This window comes from Symsagittifera roscoffensis, chromosome 5 (genome assembly GCF_963678635.1).
Source record: "Symsagittifera roscoffensis chromosome 5, txSymRosc1.1, whole genome shotgun sequence".
NCBI lineage: Eukaryota > Metazoa > Xenacoelomorpha > Acoela > Convolutidae > Symsagittifera > Symsagittifera roscoffensis.
Genome location: NC_087066.1, coordinates 66,809,117 through 66,831,000, shown reverse-complemented (window position 1 = coordinate 66,831,000; position 21,884 = coordinate 66,809,117). Strand labels below are relative to the sequence as shown.

General features: G+C 58.8%; 3 protein-coding genes across 6 annotated transcripts in view; 1 reads left to right on the top strand and 2 right to left on the bottom strand.

The window, feature by feature from the left end:
• Window positions 1-21,884, top strand: part of LOC134846528 (jouberin-like) — a 439,624-nt gene that overhangs the window by 333,175 nt on the left and 84,565 nt on the right. The window lies entirely within an intron of this gene.
• Window positions 2,025-2,936, bottom strand: LOC134846839 (spidroin-1-like). Its single transcript, XM_063864235.1, has one exon. The coding sequence runs from the start codon at window positions 2,934-2,936 to the stop codon at window positions 2,025-2,027; it is 912 nt and encodes a 303-aa protein (XP_063720305.1).
• LOC134846838 (spidroin-1-like) lies at window positions 2,966-5,320 on the bottom strand. Its single transcript, XM_063864234.1, has 2 exons — window positions 5,160-5,320; window positions 2,966-4,952 (listed from the first exon to the last, which is right to left on the bottom strand). The coding sequence occupies exons 1-2, from the start codon at window positions 5,318-5,320 to the stop codon at window positions 2,966-2,968; spliced, it is 2,148 nt and encodes a 715-aa protein (XP_063720304.1).

Below are 21,884 nucleotides of genomic sequence, written 5' to 3'. Positions count from 1 at the left end.
CTTGAGCAACTTGTCCTCCCAGTCTAATAACGTCTTCTTGAAAGCCACCGTTTTTTCGTCTAGCTCCGCCCTCTCGAGATGCTGGGCCTCCCAGTCGAACACCGTCTTTTTGAAAGCCACCGCCTCCTCGTTCAGCACCGCCTTCTGGAGCAGCCTGGCCTCCCAGTCGAACACCTTCTTCTTGAAAACCACCGCTTCCTCGTCAAGCAACGCCTTCTGGAGCAGCTAGGCCTCCCAGTCGAACAGCGACTTCTTGAAAGCCACCGCCTTCTCGTCCAGCACCGCCCTCTGGAGCAGCTGGGCCTCCCAGTCGAACACCGTCTTCTTGAAAGCCACCGCCTATCTCCAGCACCGCTTTCTGGAGTAGCTGGGCCTCCCATTCGAACACCGTCTTCATGAAAGCCACCGCCTTTCGTCTCGTACCGCCCTCTGGAGCAGCTGGGTCTCACAGTCGAAAACCGTCTTTTTGAAAGCCACTGCTTTTTCGTCTAGCACCGCACTCTGGAGCAGCTGGGCCTCCCAGTCGAACACTGTCTTCTTGAAAGCCAACACCTCCTCGTACAGCACAGCCTACTGGAGCAGCTGCACCTCCCAGTCGAACACCGTCTTCTTGAAAGCCAACACCTCCTCGTCCAGCACCGCCTACTTGAGCAACTGGGGCTCCCAGTCTAAAAACGTCTTTTTGAAAGCCACCGCTTTTTCGTCTAGCTCCGCCCTCTCGAGCAGCTGGGCCTCCCAGTCGAACACCGTCTTCTTGAAAGCCACCGCCTCCTCGTCCAGCGCCGCCTTCTGGAGCAGCTGGGCATCCCAGTCGAACACTGTCTTCTTGAAAGCCAACGCCTCCTCGTCCAGCACCGCCTACTGGAGCAGCTGGACCTCCCAGTCGAACACCGTCTTCTTGAAAGCCAACACCTCCTCGTCCAGCACCGTCTACTTGAGCAATTGGGCCTCCCAGTCTAATAATGTCTTCTTGAAAGCCACGGCTTTTTCGTCTAGGCTCCCCCCTCTCGAGCAGCTGGGCCTCCCAGTCGAACACCGTCTTCTTGAAAGCCACCGCCTCCTCGTTCAGCACCGCCTCCTGGAACAGCTGGGCCGCCCAGTCGAACACCGTCTTTTTGAAAGCCACCGCTTTTTCGTCTAGCACCGCACTCTGGAGCAGCTGGTCCTCCCAGTCGAACACCATCTTCTTGAAAGCCTTCGCCTTTCCGTCTAGCACCGGCCTCTGGAGCAGCTGGGCCTCCCAGTCGAACACCGTCTTCTTGAAAGCCACCGCCTCCTCGTCCAGCGCCGCCTTCTGGAGCAGCTGGGCATCCCAGTCGAACACCGTCTTCTTGAAAGCCAACACCTCCTCGTCCAGCACCGCCTACTTGAGCAACTGGGGCTCCCAGTCTAAAAACGTCTTTTTGAAAGCCACCGCTTTTTCGTCTAGATCCGCCCTCTCGAGCAGCTGGGCGTCCCAGTCGAACACCGTCTTCTTGAAAGCCACCGCCTCCTCGTCCAGCGCCGCCTTCTGGAGCAGCTGGGCATCCCAGTCGAACACTGTCTTCTTGAAAGCCAACGCCTCCTCGTCCAGCACCGCCTACTGGAGCAGCTGGACCTCCCAGTCGAACACCGTCTTCTTGAAAGCCAACACCTCCTCGTCCAGCACCGTCTACTTGAGCAATTGGGCCTCCCAGTCTAATAATGTCTTCTTGAAAGCCACGGCTTTTTCGTCTAGGCTCCCCCCTCTCGAGCAGCTGGGCCTCCCAGTCGAACACCGTCTTCTTGAAAGCCACCGCCTCCTCGTTCAGCACCGCCTCCTGGAACAGCTGGGCCGCCCAGTCGAACACCGTCTTTTTGAAAGCCACCGCTTTTTCGTCTAGCACCGCACTCTGGAGCAGCTGGTCCTCCCAGTCGAACACCATCTTCTTGAAAGCCTTCGCCTTTCCGTCTAGCACCGGCCTCTGGAGCAGCTGGGCCTCCCAGTCGAACACCTTCTTCTTGAAAACCACCGCCTCCTAGTCAAGCAACGCCTTCTGGAGCAGCTAGGCCTCCCAGTCGAACAGCGTCTTCTTGAAAGCCACCGCCTTCTCGTCCAGCACCGCCCTCTGGAGCAGCTGGGGCCTCCCAGTCGAACACCGTCTTCTTGAAAGCCACCGCCTCCCCTCCAGCACCGCTTTCTGGAGTAGCTGGGCCTCCCAGTCGAACAACCTGTTCTTGAAAGCCACCGCCTTTCGTCTCGTACCGCCCTCTGGAGCAACTGGGACTCCCAGTCGAAAACTGTCGTCTTGAAAGCCAACGCCTCCTCGTTCAGCACCGCCTACTTGAGCAACTCGGCCTCCCAGTCTAATAACGTCTTCTTTAAAACAACCGCTTTTTCGTCTAGCTCCGCCCTCTCGAGCAGCTGGGCCTCCCAGTCGAACACCGTCTTCTTGAAAGCCACCGCCTCCTCGTCCAGCACCGCCTGCTGGAGCAGCTGGGCCTCCCAGTCGAAAACTGTCTTCTTGAAAGCCAACGCCTCCTCGTCCAGCACCGCCTACTAGAGCAGCTGGCCCTCCCTGTCGAACACCGTCTTCTTGAAAGCCAACACCTCCTCGTCCAGCACCGCCTACTTGAGCAACTCGGCCTCCCAGTCGAACACCGTCTTCTTGAAAGCCACCGCCTCCTCGTCCAGCACCGCCTTCTGGAGCAGCTGGGCCTCCCATTCGAACACTGTCTTCTTGAAAGCCAACGCCTCCGCGTTCAGCACCGCCTACTGGAGCAGCTGGACCTCCCAGTCGAACAACGTCTTCTTGAAAGCCACCGCCTTCTCGTCCAGCATCGTCTTCTGGAGCAGCTGGGAGTCCCAGTCGAACTCCGGTATCTTGAAATCTACCGCCTCCTCGTCCAGCACTACCTTCTGGAGCAGCTGGACCTCCCAGTCGAACCCCGTCTTCTTGAAAGCCACCGCCTTTCATCTGGTACCGCCCTCTGGAGCAGCTGGGTATCACAGTCGAACACCGTCTTTTTGAAAGCCACTATCTTTTTGTCTAGCACCGCACTCTGGAGCAGCTGGGCCTCCCAGTCGAACACTGTCTTCTTGAAAGCCAATGCCTCCTCGTCCAGCACCGCCCACTAGAGCAGCTGGGCCTCCCAGTCGAACACTGTCTTCTTGAAAGCCAACCCCTACTCGTCCAGCACCGCCTACTTGAGCAACTGGCGCTCCCAGTCTAAAAACGTCTTTTTGAAAGCCAACACCTTGAGCAGCTGGACCTCCCAGTCGAACACCGTCTTCTTGAAAGCCACCGCCTCCTCGACCAGCATCGCCTACTGGAGCAGCTGGACCTCTCAGTCGAACACCGTCTTCTTGAAAGCCAACACCTCCTCGTCCAGCACCGACTAATTGAGCAACTCGGCCTCCCAGTCTAATAACGTCTGCTTGAAAACAACCGCTTTTTCGTGTAGCTCCGCCCTCTTGAGCAGCAGGGCCTCCCTGTCGAACACCGTCTTCTTGAAAGTCACCGCCTCCTCGTCCAGCACCGCCTTCTGGAGCAGCTGGGCCTCCCAGTCGAACACTGTCTTCATGAAAACCAACGCCTCCGCGTCCAGCACCGCCTACTGGAGCAGCTGGACCTCCCAGTCGAACACCGTCTTCTTGAAACCCACCGCCTCCTCGTCCAGCATCGCCTTCTGGATTAGCTGGGAGTCCCAGTCGAACACCGTTATCTTGAAATCCACCGCCTCCTCGTCCAGCACTACCTTCTGGAGCAGCTGGGCCTCCCAGTCGAACACCGTCTCCTTGAAAGCCACCGACTCCTCGTCCATCATCGCCTACTGGAGCAGCTGGTCCTCCCAGTCGAACACCGTCTTCTTGAAAGCCAACACCTCCTCGTCCAGCACCGCCTACTTGAGCAACTCGGCCTCCCAGTCTAATAACGTCTTCTTGAAAACAACCGCTTTTTCGTCTAGCTCCGCCCGCTCGAGCAGCTGGGCCTCCCAGTCGAACACCGTCTTCTTGAAAGTCACCGCCTCCTCGTCTAGCACCGCCTTCTGGAGCAGCTGGGCCTCCCAGTCTAACACTGTCTTCTTGAAAGCCAACGCCTCCGCGTCCAGCACCGCCTACTCGAGCAGGTGGACTTCCCAGTCGAACACCGTCTTCTTGAAACCCACCGCCTCCTCGTCCAGCATCGCCTTCTGGAGCAGCTGGGAGTCCCAGTCGAACACCGTTATCTTGAAATCCACCGCCTTCTCGTCCAGCACTACCTTCTGGAGCAGCTGGGCCTCCCAGTCGAACACCGTCTTCTTGAAAGCCACCACTTTTTCGTCTATCACTGCCCTCTGGAGCAGCTGGGCCTCCCAGTCGAACACTGTCTTCTTGCAAGCCACTGCCTGCTCGTCCAGCACCGCCCTCTGGAGCAGCTGGGCCTCCCAGTCGAACAACTTCTTCCTGAAAGCCACCGCCTCCTCGTCCAGCACCGCCTTCTGGAGCAGCTGGGCCTCCCAGTCGAAAACTGTCTTCTTGAAAGCCAACGCCTCCTCGTCCAGCACCGCCTACTAGAGCAGCTGGCCCTCCCTGTCGAACACCGTCTTCTTGAAAACCAACACCTCCTCGTCCAGCACCGCCTACTTGAGCAACTCGGCCTCCCAGTCGAACACCGTCTTGTTGAAAGCCACCGCCTCCTCGTCCAGCACCGCCTTCTGGAGCAGCTGGGCCTCCCAGTCGAACACTGTCTTCTTGAAAGCCAACGCCTCCGCGTTCAGCACCGCCTACTGGAGCAGCTGGACCTCCCAGTCGAACAACGTCTTCTTGAAAGCCACCGCCTTCTCGTCCAGCATCGCCTTCTGGAGCAGCTGGGAATCCCAGTCGAACACCGGTATCTTGAAATCTACCGCCTCCTCGTCCAGCACTACCTTCTGGAGCAGCTGGACCTCCCAGTCGAACCCCGTCTTCTTGAAAGCCACCGCCTTTCGTCTGGTACCGCCCTCTGGAGCAGCTGGGTCTCACAGTCGAACACCGTCTTTTTGAAAGCCACTGCCTTTTGTCTAGCACCGCACTCTAGAGCAGCTGGGCCTCCCAGTTGAACACTGTCTTCTTGAAAGCCAATGCCTCCTCGTCCAGCACCGCCTACTAGAGCAGCTGGGCCTCCCAGTCGAACACTGTCTTCTTGAAAGCCAACCCCTACTCGTCCAGCACCGCCTACTGGAGCAGCTGGACCTCCGAGTCGAATACCGTCTTCTTGAAAGCCAACACCTTGAGCAGCTGGACCTCCCAGTCGAACACCGTCTTCTTGAAAGTCACCGCCTCCTCGTCCAGCACCGCCTTCTGGAGCAGCTGGGCCTCCCAGTCGAACACTGTCTTCATGAAAGCCAACGCCTCCGCGTCCAGCACCGCCTACTGGAGCAGCTGGACCTCCCAGTCGAACACCGTCTTCTTGAAACCCACCGCCTCCTCGTCCAGCATCGCCTTCTGGAGCAGCTGGGAGTCCCAGTCGAACACCGTTATCTTGAAATCCACCGCCTCCTCGTCCAGCACTACCTTCTGGAGCAGCTGGGCCTCCCAGTCGAACACCGTCTCCTTGAAAGCCACCGCCTCCTCGTCCATCATCGCCTACTGGAGCAGCTGGTCCTCCCAGTCGAACACCGTCTTCTTGAAAGCCAACACCTCCTCGTCCAGCACCGCCTACTTGAGCAACTCGGCCTCCCAGTCTAATAACGTCTTCTTGAAAACAACCGCTTTTTCGTCTAGCTCCGCCCGCTCGAGCAGCTGGGCCTCCCAGTCGAACACCGTCTTCTTGAAAGTCACCGCCTCCTCGTCCAGCACCGCCTTCTGGAGCAGCTGGGCCTCCCAGTCGAACACTGTCTTCTTGAAAGCCAACGCCTCCGCGTCCAGCACCGCCTACTGGAGCAGGTGGACTTCCCAGTCGAACACCGTCTTCTTGAAACCCACCGCCTCCTCGTCCAGCATCGCCTTCTGGAGCAGCTGGGAGTCCCAGTCGAACACCGTTATCTTGAAATCCACCGCCTCCTCGTCCAGCACTACCTTCTGGAGCAGCTGGGCCTCCCAGTCGAACACCGTCTTCTTGAAAGCCACCACTTTTTCGTCTATCACTTCCATCTGGAGCAGCTGGGCCTCCCAGTCGAACACTGTCTTCTTGAAAGCCAACGCCTCCGCGTCCAGCACCGCCTACTGGAGCAGCTGGACCTCCCAGTCGAACACCGTCTTCTTGAAACCCACCGCCTCCTCGTCCAGCATCGCCTTCTGGAGCAGCTGGGAGTCCCAGTCGAACACCGTTATCTTGAAAGCCAACCCCTACTCGTCCAGCACCGCCTACTGGAGCAGCTGGACCTCCGAGTCGAATACCGTCTTCTTGAAAGCCAACACCTTGAGCAGCTGGACCTCCCAGTCGAACACCGTCTTCTTGAAAGTCACCGCCTCCTCGTCCAGCACCGCCTTCTGGAGCAGCTGGGCCTCCCAGTCGAACACTGTCTTCATGAAAGCCAACGCCTCCGCGTCCAGCACCGCCTACTGGAGCAGCTGGACCTCCCAGTCGAACACCGTCTTCTTGAAACCCACCGCCTCCTCGTCCAGCATCGCCTTCTGGAGCAGCTGGGAGTCCCAGTCGAACACCGTTATCTTGAAATCCACCGCCTCCTCGTCCAGCACTACCTTCTGGAGCAGCTGGGCCTCCCAGTCGAACACCGTCTCCTTGAAAGCCACCGCCTCCTCGTCCATCATCGCCTACTGGAGCAGCTGGTCCTCCCAGTCGAACACCGTCTTCTTGAAAGCCAACACCTCCTCGTCCAGCACCGCCTACTTGAGCAACTCGGCCTCCCAGTCTAATAACGTCTTCTTGAAAACAACCGCTTTTTCGTCTAGCTCCGCCCGCTCGAGCAGCTGGGCCTCCCAGTCGAACACCGTCTTCTTGAAAGTCACCGCCTCCTCGTCCAGCACCGCCTTCTGGAGCAGCTGGGCCTCCCAGTCGAACACTGTCTTCTTGAAAGCCAACGCCTCCGCGTCCAGCACCGCCTACTGGAGCAGGTGGACTTCCCAGTCGAACACCGTCTTCTTGAAACCCACCGCCTCCTCGTCCAGCATCGCCTTCTGGAGCAGCTGGGAGTCCCAGTCGAACACCGTTATCTTGAAATCCACCGCCTCCTCGTCCAGCACTACCTTCTGGAGCAGCTGGGCCTCCCAGTCGAACACCGTCTTCTTGAAAGCCACCACTTTTTCGTCTATCACTTCCATCTGGAGCAGCTGGGCCTCCCAGTCGAACACTGTCTTCTTGAAAGCCAACGCCTCCGCGTCCAGCACCGCCTACTGGAGCAGCTGGACCTCCCAGTCGAACACCGTCTTCTTGAAACCCACCGCCTCCTCGTCCAGCATCGCCTTCTGGAGCAGCTGGGAGTCCCAGTCGAACACCGTTATCTTGAAATCCACCGCCTCCTCGTCCAGCACTACCTTCTGGAGCAGCTGGGCCTCCCAGTCGAACACCGTCTTCTTGAAAGCCACCGCTTTTTCGTCTATCACTGCCCTCTGGAATGGAGCAGCTGGGCCTCCCAGTCGAACAATGTCTTCTTGAAAGCCACCGCCCTCTCGAGCAGCTGGGCCTCCCAGTCGAACACCGTTTTCTTGAAAGCCACCGCCTCCTCGTCCAGCACCGCCTTCGGGAGCAGCTGGGCCTCCCAGTCGAACACTGTCTTCTGGAAAGCCAACGCCTCCGCGTCCCGCACCGCCTACTGGAGCAGCTGGACCTCCCAGTCGAACACCGTCTTCTTAAAAGCCGCCGCCTCCTCGTCCAGCATCGCCTACTGGAGCAGCTGGACCTCTCAGTCGAACACCGTCTTCTTGAAAGCCAACACCTCCTCGTCCAGCACCGCCTAATTGAGCAACTTGGCCTCCCAGTCTAATAAAGTCTTCTTGAAAACAACCGCTTTTTCGTCTAGCTCCGCCCTCTTGAGCAGCTGGGCCTCCCAGTCGAACACCGTCTTCTTGAAAGTCACCGCCTCCTCGTCCAGCACCGCCTTCTGGAGCAGCTGGGCTTCCCAGTCGAACACTGTCTTCTTGAAAGCCAACGCCTCCCCGTCCATCACCGCCTACTGGAGCAGCTGGACCTCCCAGTCGAACACCGTCTTCTTCAAACCCACCGCCTCCTCGTCCAGCATCGCCTTCTGGAGCAGCTGGGAGTCCCAGTCGAACACCGTTATCTTGAAATGCACCGCTCCTCGTCCAGCACTACCTTCTGGAGCAGCTGGGCCTCCCAGTCGAACACCGTCTTCTTGAAAGCCACCGCTTTTTCGTCTATCACTGCCCTCTGGAGCAGCTGGGCCTCCCAGTCGAACAATGTCTTCTTGAAAGCCACCGCCCTCTCGAGCAGCTGGGCCTCCCAGTCGAACACCGTTTTCTTGAAAGCCACCGCCTCCTCGTCCAGCACCGCCTTCGGGAGCAGCTGGACCTCCCAGTCGAACACCGTCTTCTTAAAAGCCGCCGCCTCCTCGTCCAGCATCGCCTACTGGAGCAGCTGGACCTCTCAGTCGAACACCGTCTTCTTGAAAGCCAACACCTCCTCGTCCAGCACCGCCTAATTGAGCAACTTGGCCTCCCAGTCTAATAACGTCTTCTTGAAAACAACCGCTTTTTCGTCTAGCTCCGCCCTCTTGAGCAGCTGGGCCTCCCAGTCGAACACCGTCTTCTTGAAAGTCACCGCCTCCTCGTCCAGCACCGCCTTCTGGAGCAGCTGGGCTTCCCAGTCGAACACTGTCTTCTTGAAAGCCAACGCCTCCGCGTCCATCACCGCCTACTGGAGCAGCTGGACCTCCCAGTCGAACACCGTCTTCTTCAAACCCACCGCCTCCTCGTCCAGCATCGCCTTCTGGAGCAGCTGGGAGTCCCAGTCGAACACCGTTATCTTGAAATGCACCGCTCCTCGTCCAGCACTACCTTCTGGAGCAGCTGGGCCTCCCAGTCGAACACCGTCTTCTTGAAAGCCACCGCTTTTTCGTCTATCACTGCCCTCTGGAGCAGCTGGGCCTCCCAGTCGAACAATGTCTTCTTGAAAGCCACCGCCCTCTCGAGCAGCTGGGCCTCCCAGTCGAACACCGTTTTCTTGAAAGCCACCGCCTCCTCGTCCAGCACCGCCTTCGGGAGCAGCTGGGCCTCCCAGTCGAACACCGTCTTCTTGAAAGCCAACACCTCCTCGTCCAGCACCGCCTACTTGAGCAACTCGGCCTCCCAGTCTAATAACGTCTTCTTGAAAACAACCGCTTTTTCGTCTAGCTCCGCCCGCTCGAGCAGCTGGGCCTCCCAGTCGAACACCGTCTTCTTGAAAGTCACCGCCTCCGCGTCCAGCACCGCCTACTGGAGCAGGTGGACTTCCCAGTCGAACACCGTCTTCTTGAAACCCACCGCCTCCTCGTCCAGCACCGCCTTCTGGAGCAGCTGGGCCTCCCAGTCGAACACTGTCTTCTTGAAAGCCAACGCCTCCGCGTCCAGCACCGCCTACTGGAGCAGGTGGACTTCCCAGTCGAACACCGTCTTCTTCAAACCCACCGCCTCCTCGTCCAGCATCGCCTTCTGGAGCAGCTGGGAGTCCCAGTCGAACACCGTTATCTTGAAATCCACCGCCTCCTCGTCCAGCACTACCTTCTGGAGCAGCTGGGCCTCCCAGTCGAACACCGTCTTCTTGAAAGCCAGCACTTTTTCGTCTATCACTGCCATCTGGAGCAGCTGGGCCTCCCAGTCGAACACTGTCTTCTTGAAACCCACCGCCTCCTCGTCCAGCATCGCCTTCTGGAGCAGCTGGGAGTCCCAGTCGAACACCGGTATCTTGAAATCTACCGCCTCCTCGTCCAGCACTACCTTATGGAGCAGCTGGACCTCCCAGTCGAACCCCGTCTTCTTGAAAGCCACCGCCTTTCATCTGGTACCGCCCTCTGGAGCAGCTGGGTCTCACAGTCGAACACCGTCTTTTTGAAAGCCACTATCTTTTTGTCTAGCACCGCACTCTGGAGCAGCTGGGCCTCCCAGTCGAACACTGTCTTCTTGAAAGCCAATGCCTCCTCGTCCAGCACCGCCTACTAGAGCAGCTGGGCCTCCCAGTCGAACACTGTCTTCTTGAAAGCCAACCCCTACTCGTCCAGCACCGCCTACTGGAGCAGCTGGACCTCCGAGTCGAATACCGTCTTCTTGAAAGCCAACACCTTGAGCAGCTGGACCTCCCAGTCGAACACCGTCTTCTTGAAAGCCACCGCCTCCTCGACCAGCATCGCCTACTGGATCAGCTGGACCTCTCAGTCGAACACCGTCTTCTTGAAAGCCAACACCTCCTCGTCCAGCACCGCCTAATTGAGCAACTCGGCCTCCCAGTCTAATAACGTCTTCTTGAAAACAACCGCTTTTTCGTGTAGCTCCGCCCTCTTGAGCAGCAGGGCCTCCCTGTCGAACACCGTCTTCTTGAAAGTCACCGCCTCCTCGTCCAGCACCGCCTTCTGGAGCAGCTGGGCCTCCCAGTCGAACACTGTCTTCATGAAAACCAACGCCTCCGCGTCCAGCACCGCCTACTGGAGCAGCTGGACCTCCCAGTCGAACACCGTCTTCTTGAAACCCACCGCCTCCTCGTCCAGCATCGCCTTCTGGATTAGCTGGGAGTCCCAGTCGAACACCGTTATCTTGAAATCCACCGCCTCCTCGTCCAGCACTACCTTCTGGAGCAGCTGGGCCTCCCAGTCGAACATCGTCTCCTTGAAAGCCACCGCCTCCTCGTCCATCATCGCCTACTGGAGCAGCTGGTCCTCCCAGTCGAACACCGTCTTCTTGAACGCCAACACCTCCTCGTCCAGCACCGCCTACTTGAGCAACTCGGCCTCCCAGTCTAATAACGTCTTCTTGAAAACAACCGCTTTTTCGTCTAGCTCCGCCCGCTCGAGCAGCTGGGCCTCCCAGTCGAACACCGTCTTCTTGAAAGTCACCGCCTCCTCGTCTAGCACCGCCTTCTGGAGCAGCTGGGCCTCCCAGTCGAACACTGTCTTCTTGAAAGCCAACGCCTCCGCGTCCAGCACCGCCTACTCGAGCAGGTGGACTTCCCAGTCGAACACCGTCTTCTTGAAACCCACCGCCTCCTCGTCCAGCATCGCCTTCTGGAGCAGCTGGGAGTCCCAGTCGAACACCGTTATCTTGAAATCCACCGCCTCCTCGTCCAGCACTACCTTCTGGAGCAGCTGGGCCTCCCAGTCGAACACCGTCTTCTTGAAAGCCACCACTTTTTCGTCTATCACTGCCCTCTGGAGCAGCTGGGCCTCCCAGTCGAACACTGTCTTCTTGCAAGCCACTGCCTGCTCGTCCAGCACCGCCCTCTGGAGCAGCTGGGCCTCCCAGTCGAACAACTTCTTCTTGAAAGCCACCGCCTCCTCGTCCAGCACCGCCTTCTGGAGCAGCTGGGCCTCCCAGTCGAAAACTGTCTTCTTGAAAGCCAACGCCTCCTCGTCCAGCACCGCCTACTAGAGCAGCTGGCCCTCCCTGTCGAACACCGTCTTCTTGAAAACCAACACCTCCTCGTCCAGCACCGCGTACTTGAGCAACTCGGCCTCCCAGTCGAACACCGTCTTCTTGAAAGCCACCGCCTCCTCGTCCAGCACCGCCTTCTGGAGCAGCTGGGCCTCCCAGTCGAACACTGTCTTCTTGAAAGCCAACGCCTCCGCGTTCAGCACCGCCTACTGGAGCAGCTGGACCTCCCAGTCGAACAACGTCTTCTTGAAAGCCACCGCCTTCTCGTCCAGTATCGCCTTCTGGAGCAGCTGGGAGTCCCAGTCGAACACCGGTATCTTGAAATCTACCGCCTCCTCGTCCAGCACTACCTTCTGGAGCAGCTGGACCTCCCAGTCGAACCCCGTCTTCTTGAAAGCCACCGCCTTTCGTCTGGTACCGCCCTCTGGAGCAGCTGGGTCTCACAGTCGAACACCGTCTTTTTGAAAGCCACTGCCTTTTGTCTAGCACCGCACTCTGGAGCAGCTGGGCCTCCCAGTCGCACACTGTCTTCTTGAAAGCCAATGCCTCCTCGTCCAGCACCGCCTACTAGAGCAGCTGGGCCTCCCAGTCGAACACTGTTTTCTTGAAAGCCAACCCCTACTCGTCCAGCACCGCCTACTGGAGCAGCTGGACCTCCGAGTCGAATACCGTCTTCTTGAAAGCCAACACCTTGAGCAGCTGGACCTCCCAGTCGAACACCGTCTTCTTGAAAGCCACCGCCTCCTCGACCAGCATCGCCTACTGGAGCAGCTGGACCTCTCAGTCGAACACCGTCTTCTTGAAAGCCAACACCTCCTCGTCCAGCACGGCCTAATTGAGAAACTCGGCCTCCCAGTCTAATAACGTCTTCTTGAAAACAACCGCTTTTTCGTGTAGCTCCGCCCTCTTGAGCAGCAGGGCCTCCCTGTCGAACACCGTCTTTTTGAAAGCCACTGCCTTTTGTCTAGCACCGCACTCTGGAGCAGCTGGGCCTCCCAGTCGAACACTGTCTTCTTGAAAGCCAATGCCTCCTCGTCCAGCACCGCCTACTAGAGCAGCTGGGCCTCCCAGTCGAACACTGTCTTCTTGAAAGCCAACCCCTACTCGTCCAGCTGCGCCTACTGGAGCAGCTGGACCTCCGAGTCGAATACCGTCTTCTTGAAAGCCAACACCTTGAGCAGCTGGACCTCCCAGTCGAACACCGTCTTCTTGAAAGTCACCGCCTCCCCGTCCAGCACCGCCTTCTAGAGCAGCTGGGCCTCCCAGTCGAACACTGTCTTCATGAAAGCCAACGCCTCCGCGTCCAGCACCGCCTACTGGAGCAGCTGGACCTCCCAGTCGAACACCGTCTTCTTGAAACCCACCGCCTCCTCGTCCAGCATCGCCTTCTGGAGCAGCTGGGAGTCCCAGTCGAACACCGTTATCTTGAAATCCACCGCCTCCTCGTCCAGCACTACCTTCTGGAGCAGCTGGGCCTCCCAGTCGAACACCGTCTCCTTGAAAGCCACCGCCTCCTCGTCCATCATCGCCTACTGGAGCAGCTGGTCCTCCCAGTCGAACACCGTCTTCTTGAAAGCCAACACCTCCTCGTCCAGCACCGCCTACTTGAGCAACTCGGCCTCCCAGTCTAATAACGTCTTCTTGAAAACAACCGCTTTTTCGTCTAGCTCCGCCCGCTCGAGCAGCTGGGCCTCCCAGTCGAACACCGTCTTCTTGAAAGTCACCGCCTCCTCGTCCAGCACCGCCTTCTGGAGCAGCTGGGCCTCCCAGTCGAACACTGTCTTCTTGAAAGCCAACGCCTCCGCGTCCAGCACCGCCTACTGGAGCAGGTGGACTTCCCAGTCGAACACCGTCTTCTTGAAACCCACCGCCTCCTCGTCCAGCATCGCCTTCTGGAGCAGCTGGGAGTCCCAGTCAAACACCGTTATCTTGAAATCCACCGCCTCCTCGTCCAGCACTACCTTCTGGAGCAGCTGGGCCTCCCAGTCGAACACCGTCTTCTTGAAAGCCACCACTTTTTCGTCTATCACTGCCATCTGGAGCAGCTGGGCCTCCCAGTCGAACACTGTCTTGAAAGCCAACGCCTCCGCGTCCAGCACCGCCTACTGGAGCAGCTGGACCTCCCAGTCGAACACCGTCTTCTTGAAACCCACCGCCTCCTCGTCCAGCATCGCCTTTTGGAGCAGCTGGGAGTCCCAGTCGAACACCGTTATCTTGAAATCCACCGCCTCCTCGTCCAGCACTACCTTCTGGAGCAGCTGGGCCTCCCAGTCGAACACCGTCTTCTTGAAAGCCACCGCTTTTTCGTCTATCACTGCCCTCTGGAATGGAGCAGCTGGGCCTCCCAGTCGAACAATGTCTTCTTGAAAGCCACCGCCCTCTCGAGCAGCTGGGCCTCCCAGTCGAACACCGTTTTCTTGAAAGCCACCGCCTCCTCGTCCAGCACCGCCTTCGGGAGCAGCTGGGCCTCCCAGTCGAACACTGTCTTCTGGAAAGCCAACGCCTCCGCGTCCCGCACCGCCTACTGGAGCAGCTGGACCTCCCAGTCGAACACCGTCTTCTTAAAAGCCACCGCCTCCTCGTCCAGCATCGCCTACTGGAGCAGCTGGACCTCTCAGTCGAACACCGTCTTCTTGAAAGCCAACACCTCCTCGTCCAGCATCGCCTACTGGAGCAGCTGGACCTCTCAGTCGAACACCGTTTTCTTGAAAGCCACCGCCTCCTCGTCCAGCACCGCCTTCGGGAGCAGCTGGGCCTCCCAGTCGAACACTGTCTTCTGGAAAGCCAACGCCTCCGCGTCCCGCACCGCCTACTGGAGCAGCTGGACCTCCCAGTCGAACACCGTCTTCTTAAAAGCCACCGCCTCCTCGTCCAGCATCGCCTACTGGAGCAGCTGGACCTCCCAGTCGAACACCGTCCTCTTGAAACCCACCGCCTCCTCGTCCAGCATCGCCTTCTGGAGCACCTGGGAGTCCCAGTCGAACACCGTTATCTTGAAATCCACCGCCTCCTCGTCCAGCACTACCTTCTGGAGCAGCTGGGCCTCCCTGTCGAACACCGTCTTCTTGAAAGCCACCGCTTTTTCGTCTATCACTGCCCTCTGGAATGGAGCAGCTGGGCCTCCCAGTCGAACAATGTCTTCTTGAAAGCCACCGCCCTCTCGAGCAGCTGGGCCTCCCAGTCGAACACCGTTTTCTTGAAAGCCACCGCCTCCTCGTCCAGCACCGCCTTCGGGAGCAGCTGGGCCTCCCAGTCGAACACTGTCTTCTGGAAAGCCAACGCCTCCGCGTCCCGCACCGCCTACTGGAGCAGCTGGACCTCCCAGTCGAACACCGTCTTCTTAAAAGCCACCGCCTCCTCGTCCAGCATCGCCTACTGGAGCAGCTGGACCTCTCAGTCGAACACCGTCTTCTTGAAAGCCAACACCTCCTCGTCCAGCACCGCCTAATTGAGCAACTCGGCCTCCCAGTCTAATAACGTCTTCTTGAAAACAACCACTTTTTCGTCTAGCTCCGCCCTCTTGAGCAGCTGGGCCTCCCAGTCGAAAACCGTCTTCTTGAAAGTCACCGCCTCCTCGTCCAGCACCGCCTTCTGGAGCAGCTGGGCCTCCCAGTCGAACACTGTCTTCTTGAAAGCCAACGCCTCCGCGTCCAGCACCGCCTACTGGAGCAGCTGGACCTCCCAGTCGAACACCGTCTTCTTGAAACCCACCGCCTCCTCGTCCAGCATCGCCTTCTGGAGCAGCTGGGAGTCCCAGTCGAACACCGTTATCTTGAAATGCACCGCTCCTCGTCCAGCACTACCTTCTGGAGCAGCTGGGCCTCCCAGTCGAACACCGTCTTCTTGAAAGCCACCGCTTTTTCGTCTATCACTGCCCTCTGGAGCAGCTGGGCCTCCCAGTCGAACAATGTCTTCTTGAAAGCCACCGTCCTCTCGAGCAGCTGGGCCTCCCAGTCGAACACCGTTTTCTTGAAAGCCACCGCCTCCTCGTCCAGCACCGCCTTCGGGAGCAGCTGGGCCTCCCAGTCGAACACTGTCTTCTGGAAAGCCAACGCCTCCGCGTCCCGCACCGCCTACTGGAGCAGCTGGACCTCCCAGTCGAACACCGTCTTCTTAAAAGCCACCGCCTCCTCGTCCAGCATCGCCTACTGGAGCAGCTGGACCTCTCAGTCGAACACCGTCTTCATGAAAGCCAACACCTCCTCGTCCAGCACCGCCTAATTGAGCAACTCGGCCTCCCAGTCTAATAACGTCTTCTTGAAAACAACCGCTTTTTCGTCTAGCTCCGCCCTCTTGAGCAGCTGGGCCTCCCAGTCGAACACCGCCTTCTTGAAAGTCACCGCCTCCTCGTCCAGCACCGCCTTCTGGAGCAGCTGGGCCTCCCAGTCGAACACTGTCTTCTTGAAAGCCAACGCCTCCGCGTCCAGCACCGCCTACTGGAGCAGCTGGACCTCCCAGTCGAACACCGTCTTCTTGAAACCCACCGCCTCCTCGTCCAGTATCGCCTTCTGGAGCAGCTGGGAGTCCCAGTCGAACACCGTTATCTTGAAATGCACCGCTCCTCGTCCAGCACTACCTTCTGGAGCAGCTGGGCCTCCCAGTCGAACACCGTCTCCTTGAAAACCACCGCCTCCTCGTCCAGCATCGCCTACTGGAGCAGCTGGACCTCCCAGTCGAACGCCGTCTTCTTGAAAGCCAACACCTCCTCGTCCAGCACCGCCTACTTGAGCAACTCGGCCTCCCAGTCTAATAACGTCTTCTTGAAAACAACCGCTTTTTCGTCTAGCTCCGCCCGCTCGAGCAGCTGGGCCTCCCAGTCGAACACCGTCTTCTTGAAAGTCACCGCCTCCTCGTCCAGCACCGCCTTCTGGAGCAGCTGGGCCTCCCAGTCGAACACTGTCTTCTTGAAAGCCAACGCCTCCGCGTCCAGCACCGCCTACTGGAGCAGCTGGACCTCCCAGTCGAACACCGTCTTCTTGAAACCCACCGCCTCCTCGTCCAGCATCGCCTTCTGGAGCAGCTGGGAGTCCCAGTCGAACACCGTTATCTTGAAATCCACCGCGTCCTCGTCCAGCACTACCTTCTGGAGCAGCTGGGCCTCCCAGTCGAACACCGTCTTCTTGAAAGCCACCGCTTTTTCGTCTATCACTGCCCTCTGGAGCAGCTGGGCCTCCCAGTCGAACAATGTCTTTTGAAAGCCACCGCCCTCTCGAGCAACTGGACCTCCCAGTCGAACACCGTCTTCTTGAAAGTCACCGCCTCCTCGTCCAGCACCGCCTTCTGGAGCAGCTGGGCCTCCCAGTCGAACACTGTCTTCTTGAAAGCCAACGCCTCCGCGTCCAGCACCGCCTACTGGAGCAGCTGGACCTCCCAGTCGAACACCGTCTTCTTGAAACCCACCGCCTCCTCGTCCAGCATCGCCTTCTGGAGCAGCTGGGAGTCCCAGTCGAACACCGTTATCTTGAAATCCACCGCGTCCTCGTCCAGCACTACCTTCTGGAGCAGCTGGGCCTCCCAGTCGAACACCGTCTTCTTGAAAGCCACCGCTTTTTCGTCTATCACTGCCCTCTGGAGCAGCTGGGCCTCCCAGTCGAACAATGTCTTTTGAAAGCCACCGCCCTCTCGAGCAACTGGACCTCCCAGTCGAACACCGTTTTCTTGAAAGCCAACGCGTCCGCGCCCAGCACCGCCTACTGGAGCAGCTGGACCTCCCAGTCGAACACCGTCTTCTTGAAAGCCACCGCCTCCTCGTCTAGCATCGCCTACTGGAGCAGCTGGACCTCCCAGTCGAACACCGTCTTCTTGAAAGCCACCGCCTCCTCGTCCAGCATCGCCTACTGGAGCAGCTGGACATCCCAGTCGAACACCGTCTTCTTGAAAGCCACCGCCTCCTCGTCCAGCATCGCCTACTGGAGCAGCTGGACCTCCCAGTCGAACAATGTCTTCTTGAAAGCCACCGCCCTCTCGAGCAGCTGGGCCTCCCAGTCGAACACTGTCTTCTTGAAAGCCAACGCCTCCGCGTCCAGCACCGCCTACTGGAGCAGCTGGACCTCCCAGTCGAACACCGTCTTCTTGAAAGCCACCGCCTCCTCGTCCAGCATCGCCTACTGGAGCAGCTGGACCTCCCAGTCGAACACCGTCTTCTTTAAACCCACCGCCTCCTCGTCCAGCATCGCCTTCTGGAGCAGCTGGGAGTCCCAGTCGAACACCGTTATCTTGAAATCCACCGCCTCCTCGTCCAGCACTACCTTCTGGAGCAGCTGGGCCTCCCAGTCGAACACCGTCTTCTTGAAAGCCACCGCTTTTTCGTCTATCACTGCCCTCTGGAGCAGCTGGGCCTCCCAGTCGAACAATGTCTTCTTGAAAGCCACCGCCCTCTCGAGCAACTGGACCTCCCAGTCGAACACCGTTTTCTTGAAAGCCAACGCGTCCGCGTCCAGCACCGCCTACTGGAGCAGCTGGAAGTCCCAGTCGAACACCGTCTTCTTGAAAGCCACCGCCTCCTCGTCCAGCATCGCCTACTGGAGCAGCTGGACCTCCCAGTCGAACACCGTCTTCTTGAAAGCCACCGCGTCCTCGTCCAGCATCGCCTACTGGAGCAGCTGGACCTCCCAGTCGAACACCGTCTTCTTGAAAGCGACCGCCTCCTCGTCCAGCATCGCCTACTGGAGCAGCTGGACCTCCCAGTCGAACAATGTCTTCTTGAAAGCCACCGCCCTCTCGAGCAGCTGGGCCTCCCAGTCGAACACTGTCTTCTTGAAAGCCAACGCCTCCGCGTCCAGCACCGCCTACTGGAGCAGCTGGACCTCCCAGTCGAACACCGTCTTCTTGAAAGCCACCGACTCCTCGTCCAGCATCGCCTACTGGAGCAGCTGGACCTCTCAGTCGAACACCGTCTTCTTGAAAGCCAACACCTCCTCGTCCAGCACCGCCTAATTGAGCAACTCGGCCTCCCAGTCTAAAAACGTCTTCTTGAAAACAACCGCTTTTTCGTCTAGCTCCGCCCTCTTGAGCAGCTGGACCTCCCAGTCGAACACTGTCTTCTTGAAAGCCACCGCCTCCTCGTCCAGCATCGCCTACTGGAGCAGCTGGACCTCCCAGTCGAACACCGTCTTCTTGAAAGCCACCGCCTCCTCGTTCAGCATCGCCTACTGGAGCAGCTGGACCTCCCAGTCGAACAATGTCTTCTTGAAAGCCACCGCCCTCTCGAGCAGCTGGGCCTCCCAGTCGAACACTGTCTTCTTGAAAGCCAACGCCTCCGCGTCCAGCACCGCCTACTGGAGCAGCTGGACCTCCCAGTCGAACACCGTCTTCTTGAAAGCCTCCGCCTCCTCGTCCAGCATCGCCTTCTGGAGCAGCTGGGAGTCCCAGTCGAACACCGTTATCTTGAAATCCACCGCCTCCTCGTCCAGCACTACCTTCTGGAGCAGCCGGGCCTCCCAGTCGAACACCGTCTTCTTGAAAGCCACCGCTTTTTCGTCTATCACTGCCCCCTGGAGCAGCTGGGCCTCCCAGTCGAACAATGTCTTCTTGAAAGCCACCGCCCTCTCGAGCAACTGAACCTCCCAGTCGAACACCGTTTTCTTGAAAGCCAACGCGTCCGCGTCCAGCACCGCCTACTGGAGCAGCTGGAAGTCCCAGTCGAACACCGTCTTCTTGAAAGCCACCGCCTCCTCGTCCAGCATCGCCTACTGGAGCAGCTGGACCTCCCAGTCGAACAATGTCTTCTTGAAAGCCACCGCCCTCTCGAGCAGCTGCGCCTCCCAGTCGAACACTGTCTTCTTGAAAGCCAACGCCTCCGCGTCCAGCACCGCCTACTGGAGCAGCTGGGCCTCCCAGTCGAACACCGTCTTCTTGAAAGCCACCGCTTTTTCGTCTATCACTGCCCTCTGGAGCAGCTGGGCCTCCCAGTCGAACAATGTCTTCTTGAAAGCCACCGCCCTCTCGAGCAACTGGACCTCCCAGTCGAACACCGTTTTCTTGAAAGCCAACGCGTCCGCGTCCAGCACCGCCTACTGGAGCAGCTGGAAGTCCCAGTCGAACACCGTCTTCTTGAAAGCCACCGCCTCCTCGTCCAGCATCGCCTACTGGAGCAGCTGGACCTCCCAGTCGAACACCGTCTTCTTGAAAGCCACCGCCTCCTCGTCCAGCATCGCCTACTGGAGCAGCTGGACCTCCCAGTCGAACACCGTCTTCTTGAAAGCGACCGCCTCCTCGTCCAGCATCGCCTACTGGAGCAGCTGGACCTCCCAGTCGAACAATGTCTTCTTGAAAGCCACCGCCCTCTCGAGCAGCTGGGCCTCCCAGTCGAACACTGTCTTCTTGAAAGCCAACGCCTCCGCGTCCAGCACCGCCTACTGGAGCAGCTGGACCTCCCAGTCGAACACCGTCTTCTTGAAAGCCACCGACTCCTCGTCCAGCATCGCCTACTGGAGCAGCTGGACCTCTCAGTCGAACACCGTCTTCTTGAAAGCCAACACCTCCTCGTCCAGCACCGCCTAATTGAGCAACTCGGCCTCCCAGTCTAAAAACGTCTTCTTGAAAACAACCGCTTTTTCGTCTAGCTCCGCCCTCTTGAGCAGCTGGACCTCCCAGTCGAACACTGTCTTCTTGAAAGCCAACGCCCCCGCGTCCAGCACCGCCTACTGGAGCAGCTGGACCTCCCAGTCGAACACCGTCTTCTTGAAAGCCACCGCCTCCTCGTTCAGCATCGCCTACTGGAGCAGCTGGACCTCCCAGTCGAACAATGTCTTCTTGAAAGCCACCGCCCTCTCGAGCAGCTGGGCCTCCCAGTCGAACACTGTCTTCTTGAAAGCCAACGCCTCCGCGTCCAGCACCGCCTACTGGAGCAGCTGGACCTCCCAGTCGAACACCGTCTTCTTGAAAGCCTCCGCCTCCTCGTCCAGCATCGCCTTCTGGAGCAGCTGGGAGTCCCAGTCGAACACCGTTATCTTGAAATCCACCGCCTCCTCGTCCAGCACTACCTTCTGGAGCAGCCGGGCCTCCCAGTCGAACACCGTCTTCTTGAAAGCCACCGCTTTTTCGTCTATCACTGCCCTCTGGAGCAGCTGGGCCTCCCAGTCGAACAATGTCTTCTTGAAAGCCACCGCCCTCTCGAGCAACTGAACCTCCCAGTCGAACACCGTTTTCTTGAAAGCCAACGCGTCCGCGTCCAGCACCGCCTACTGGAGCAGCTGGAAGTCCCAGTCGAACACCGTCTTCTTGAAAGCCACCGCCTCCTCGTCCAGCATCGCCTACTGGAGCAGCTGGACCTCCCAGTCGAACACCGTCTTCTTGAAAGCCACCGCCTCCTCGTCCAGCATCGCCTACTGGAGCAGCTGGACCTCTCAGTCGAACACCGTCTTCTTGAAAGCGACCGCCTCCTCGTCCAGCATCGCCTACTGGAGCAGCTGGACCTCCCAGTCGAACAATGTCTTCTTGAAAGCCACCGCCCTCTCGAGCAGCTGGGCCTCCCAGTCGAACACTGTCTTCTTGAAAGCCAACGCCTCCGCGTCCAGCACCGCCTACTGGAGCAGCTGGACCTCCCAGTCGAACACCGTCTTCTTGAAAGCCACCGACTCCTCGTCCAGCATCGCCTACTGGAGCAGCTGGACCTCTCAGTCGAACACCGTCTTCTTGAAAGCCAACACCTCCTCGTCCAGCACCGCCTAATTGAGCAACTCGGCCTCCCAGTCTAAAAACGTCTTCTTGAAAACAACCGCTTTTTCGTCTAGCTCCGCCCTCTTGAGCAGCTGGACCTCCCAGTCGAACACTGTCTTCTTGAAAGCCAACGCCCCCGCGTCCAGCACCGCCTACTGGAGCAGCTGGACCTCCCAGTCGAACACCGTCTTCTTGAAAGCCACCGCCTCCTCGTCCAGCATCGCCTACTGGAGCAGCTGGACCTCTCAGTCGAACACCGTCTTCTTGAAAGCCAACACCTCCTCGCCCAGCACCGCCTAATTGAGCAACTCGGCCTCCCAGTCTAATAACGTCTTCTTGAAAACAACCGCTTTTTCGTCTAGCTCCGCCCTCTTGAGCAGCTGGGCCTCCCAGTCGAACACCGTCTTCTTGAAAGTCACCGCCTCCTCGTCCAGCACCGCCTTCTGGAGCAGCTGGGCCTCCCAGTTGAACACTGTCTTCTTGAAAGCCAACGCCTCCGCGTCCAGCACCGCCTACTGGAGCAGCTGGACCTCCCAGTCGAACACCGTCTTCTTGAAACCCACCGCCTCCTCGTCCAGCATCGCCTTCTGGAGCAGCTGGGAGTCCCAGTAGAACACCGTTATCTTGAAATCCTTCGCCTCCTCGTCCAGCACTACCTTCTGCAGCAGCTGGGCCTCCCAGTCGAACACCGTCTTCTTGAAAACCAACGCCTCCGCGTCCAGCACCGCCTACTGGAGCAGCTGGACCTCCCAGTCGAACACCGTCT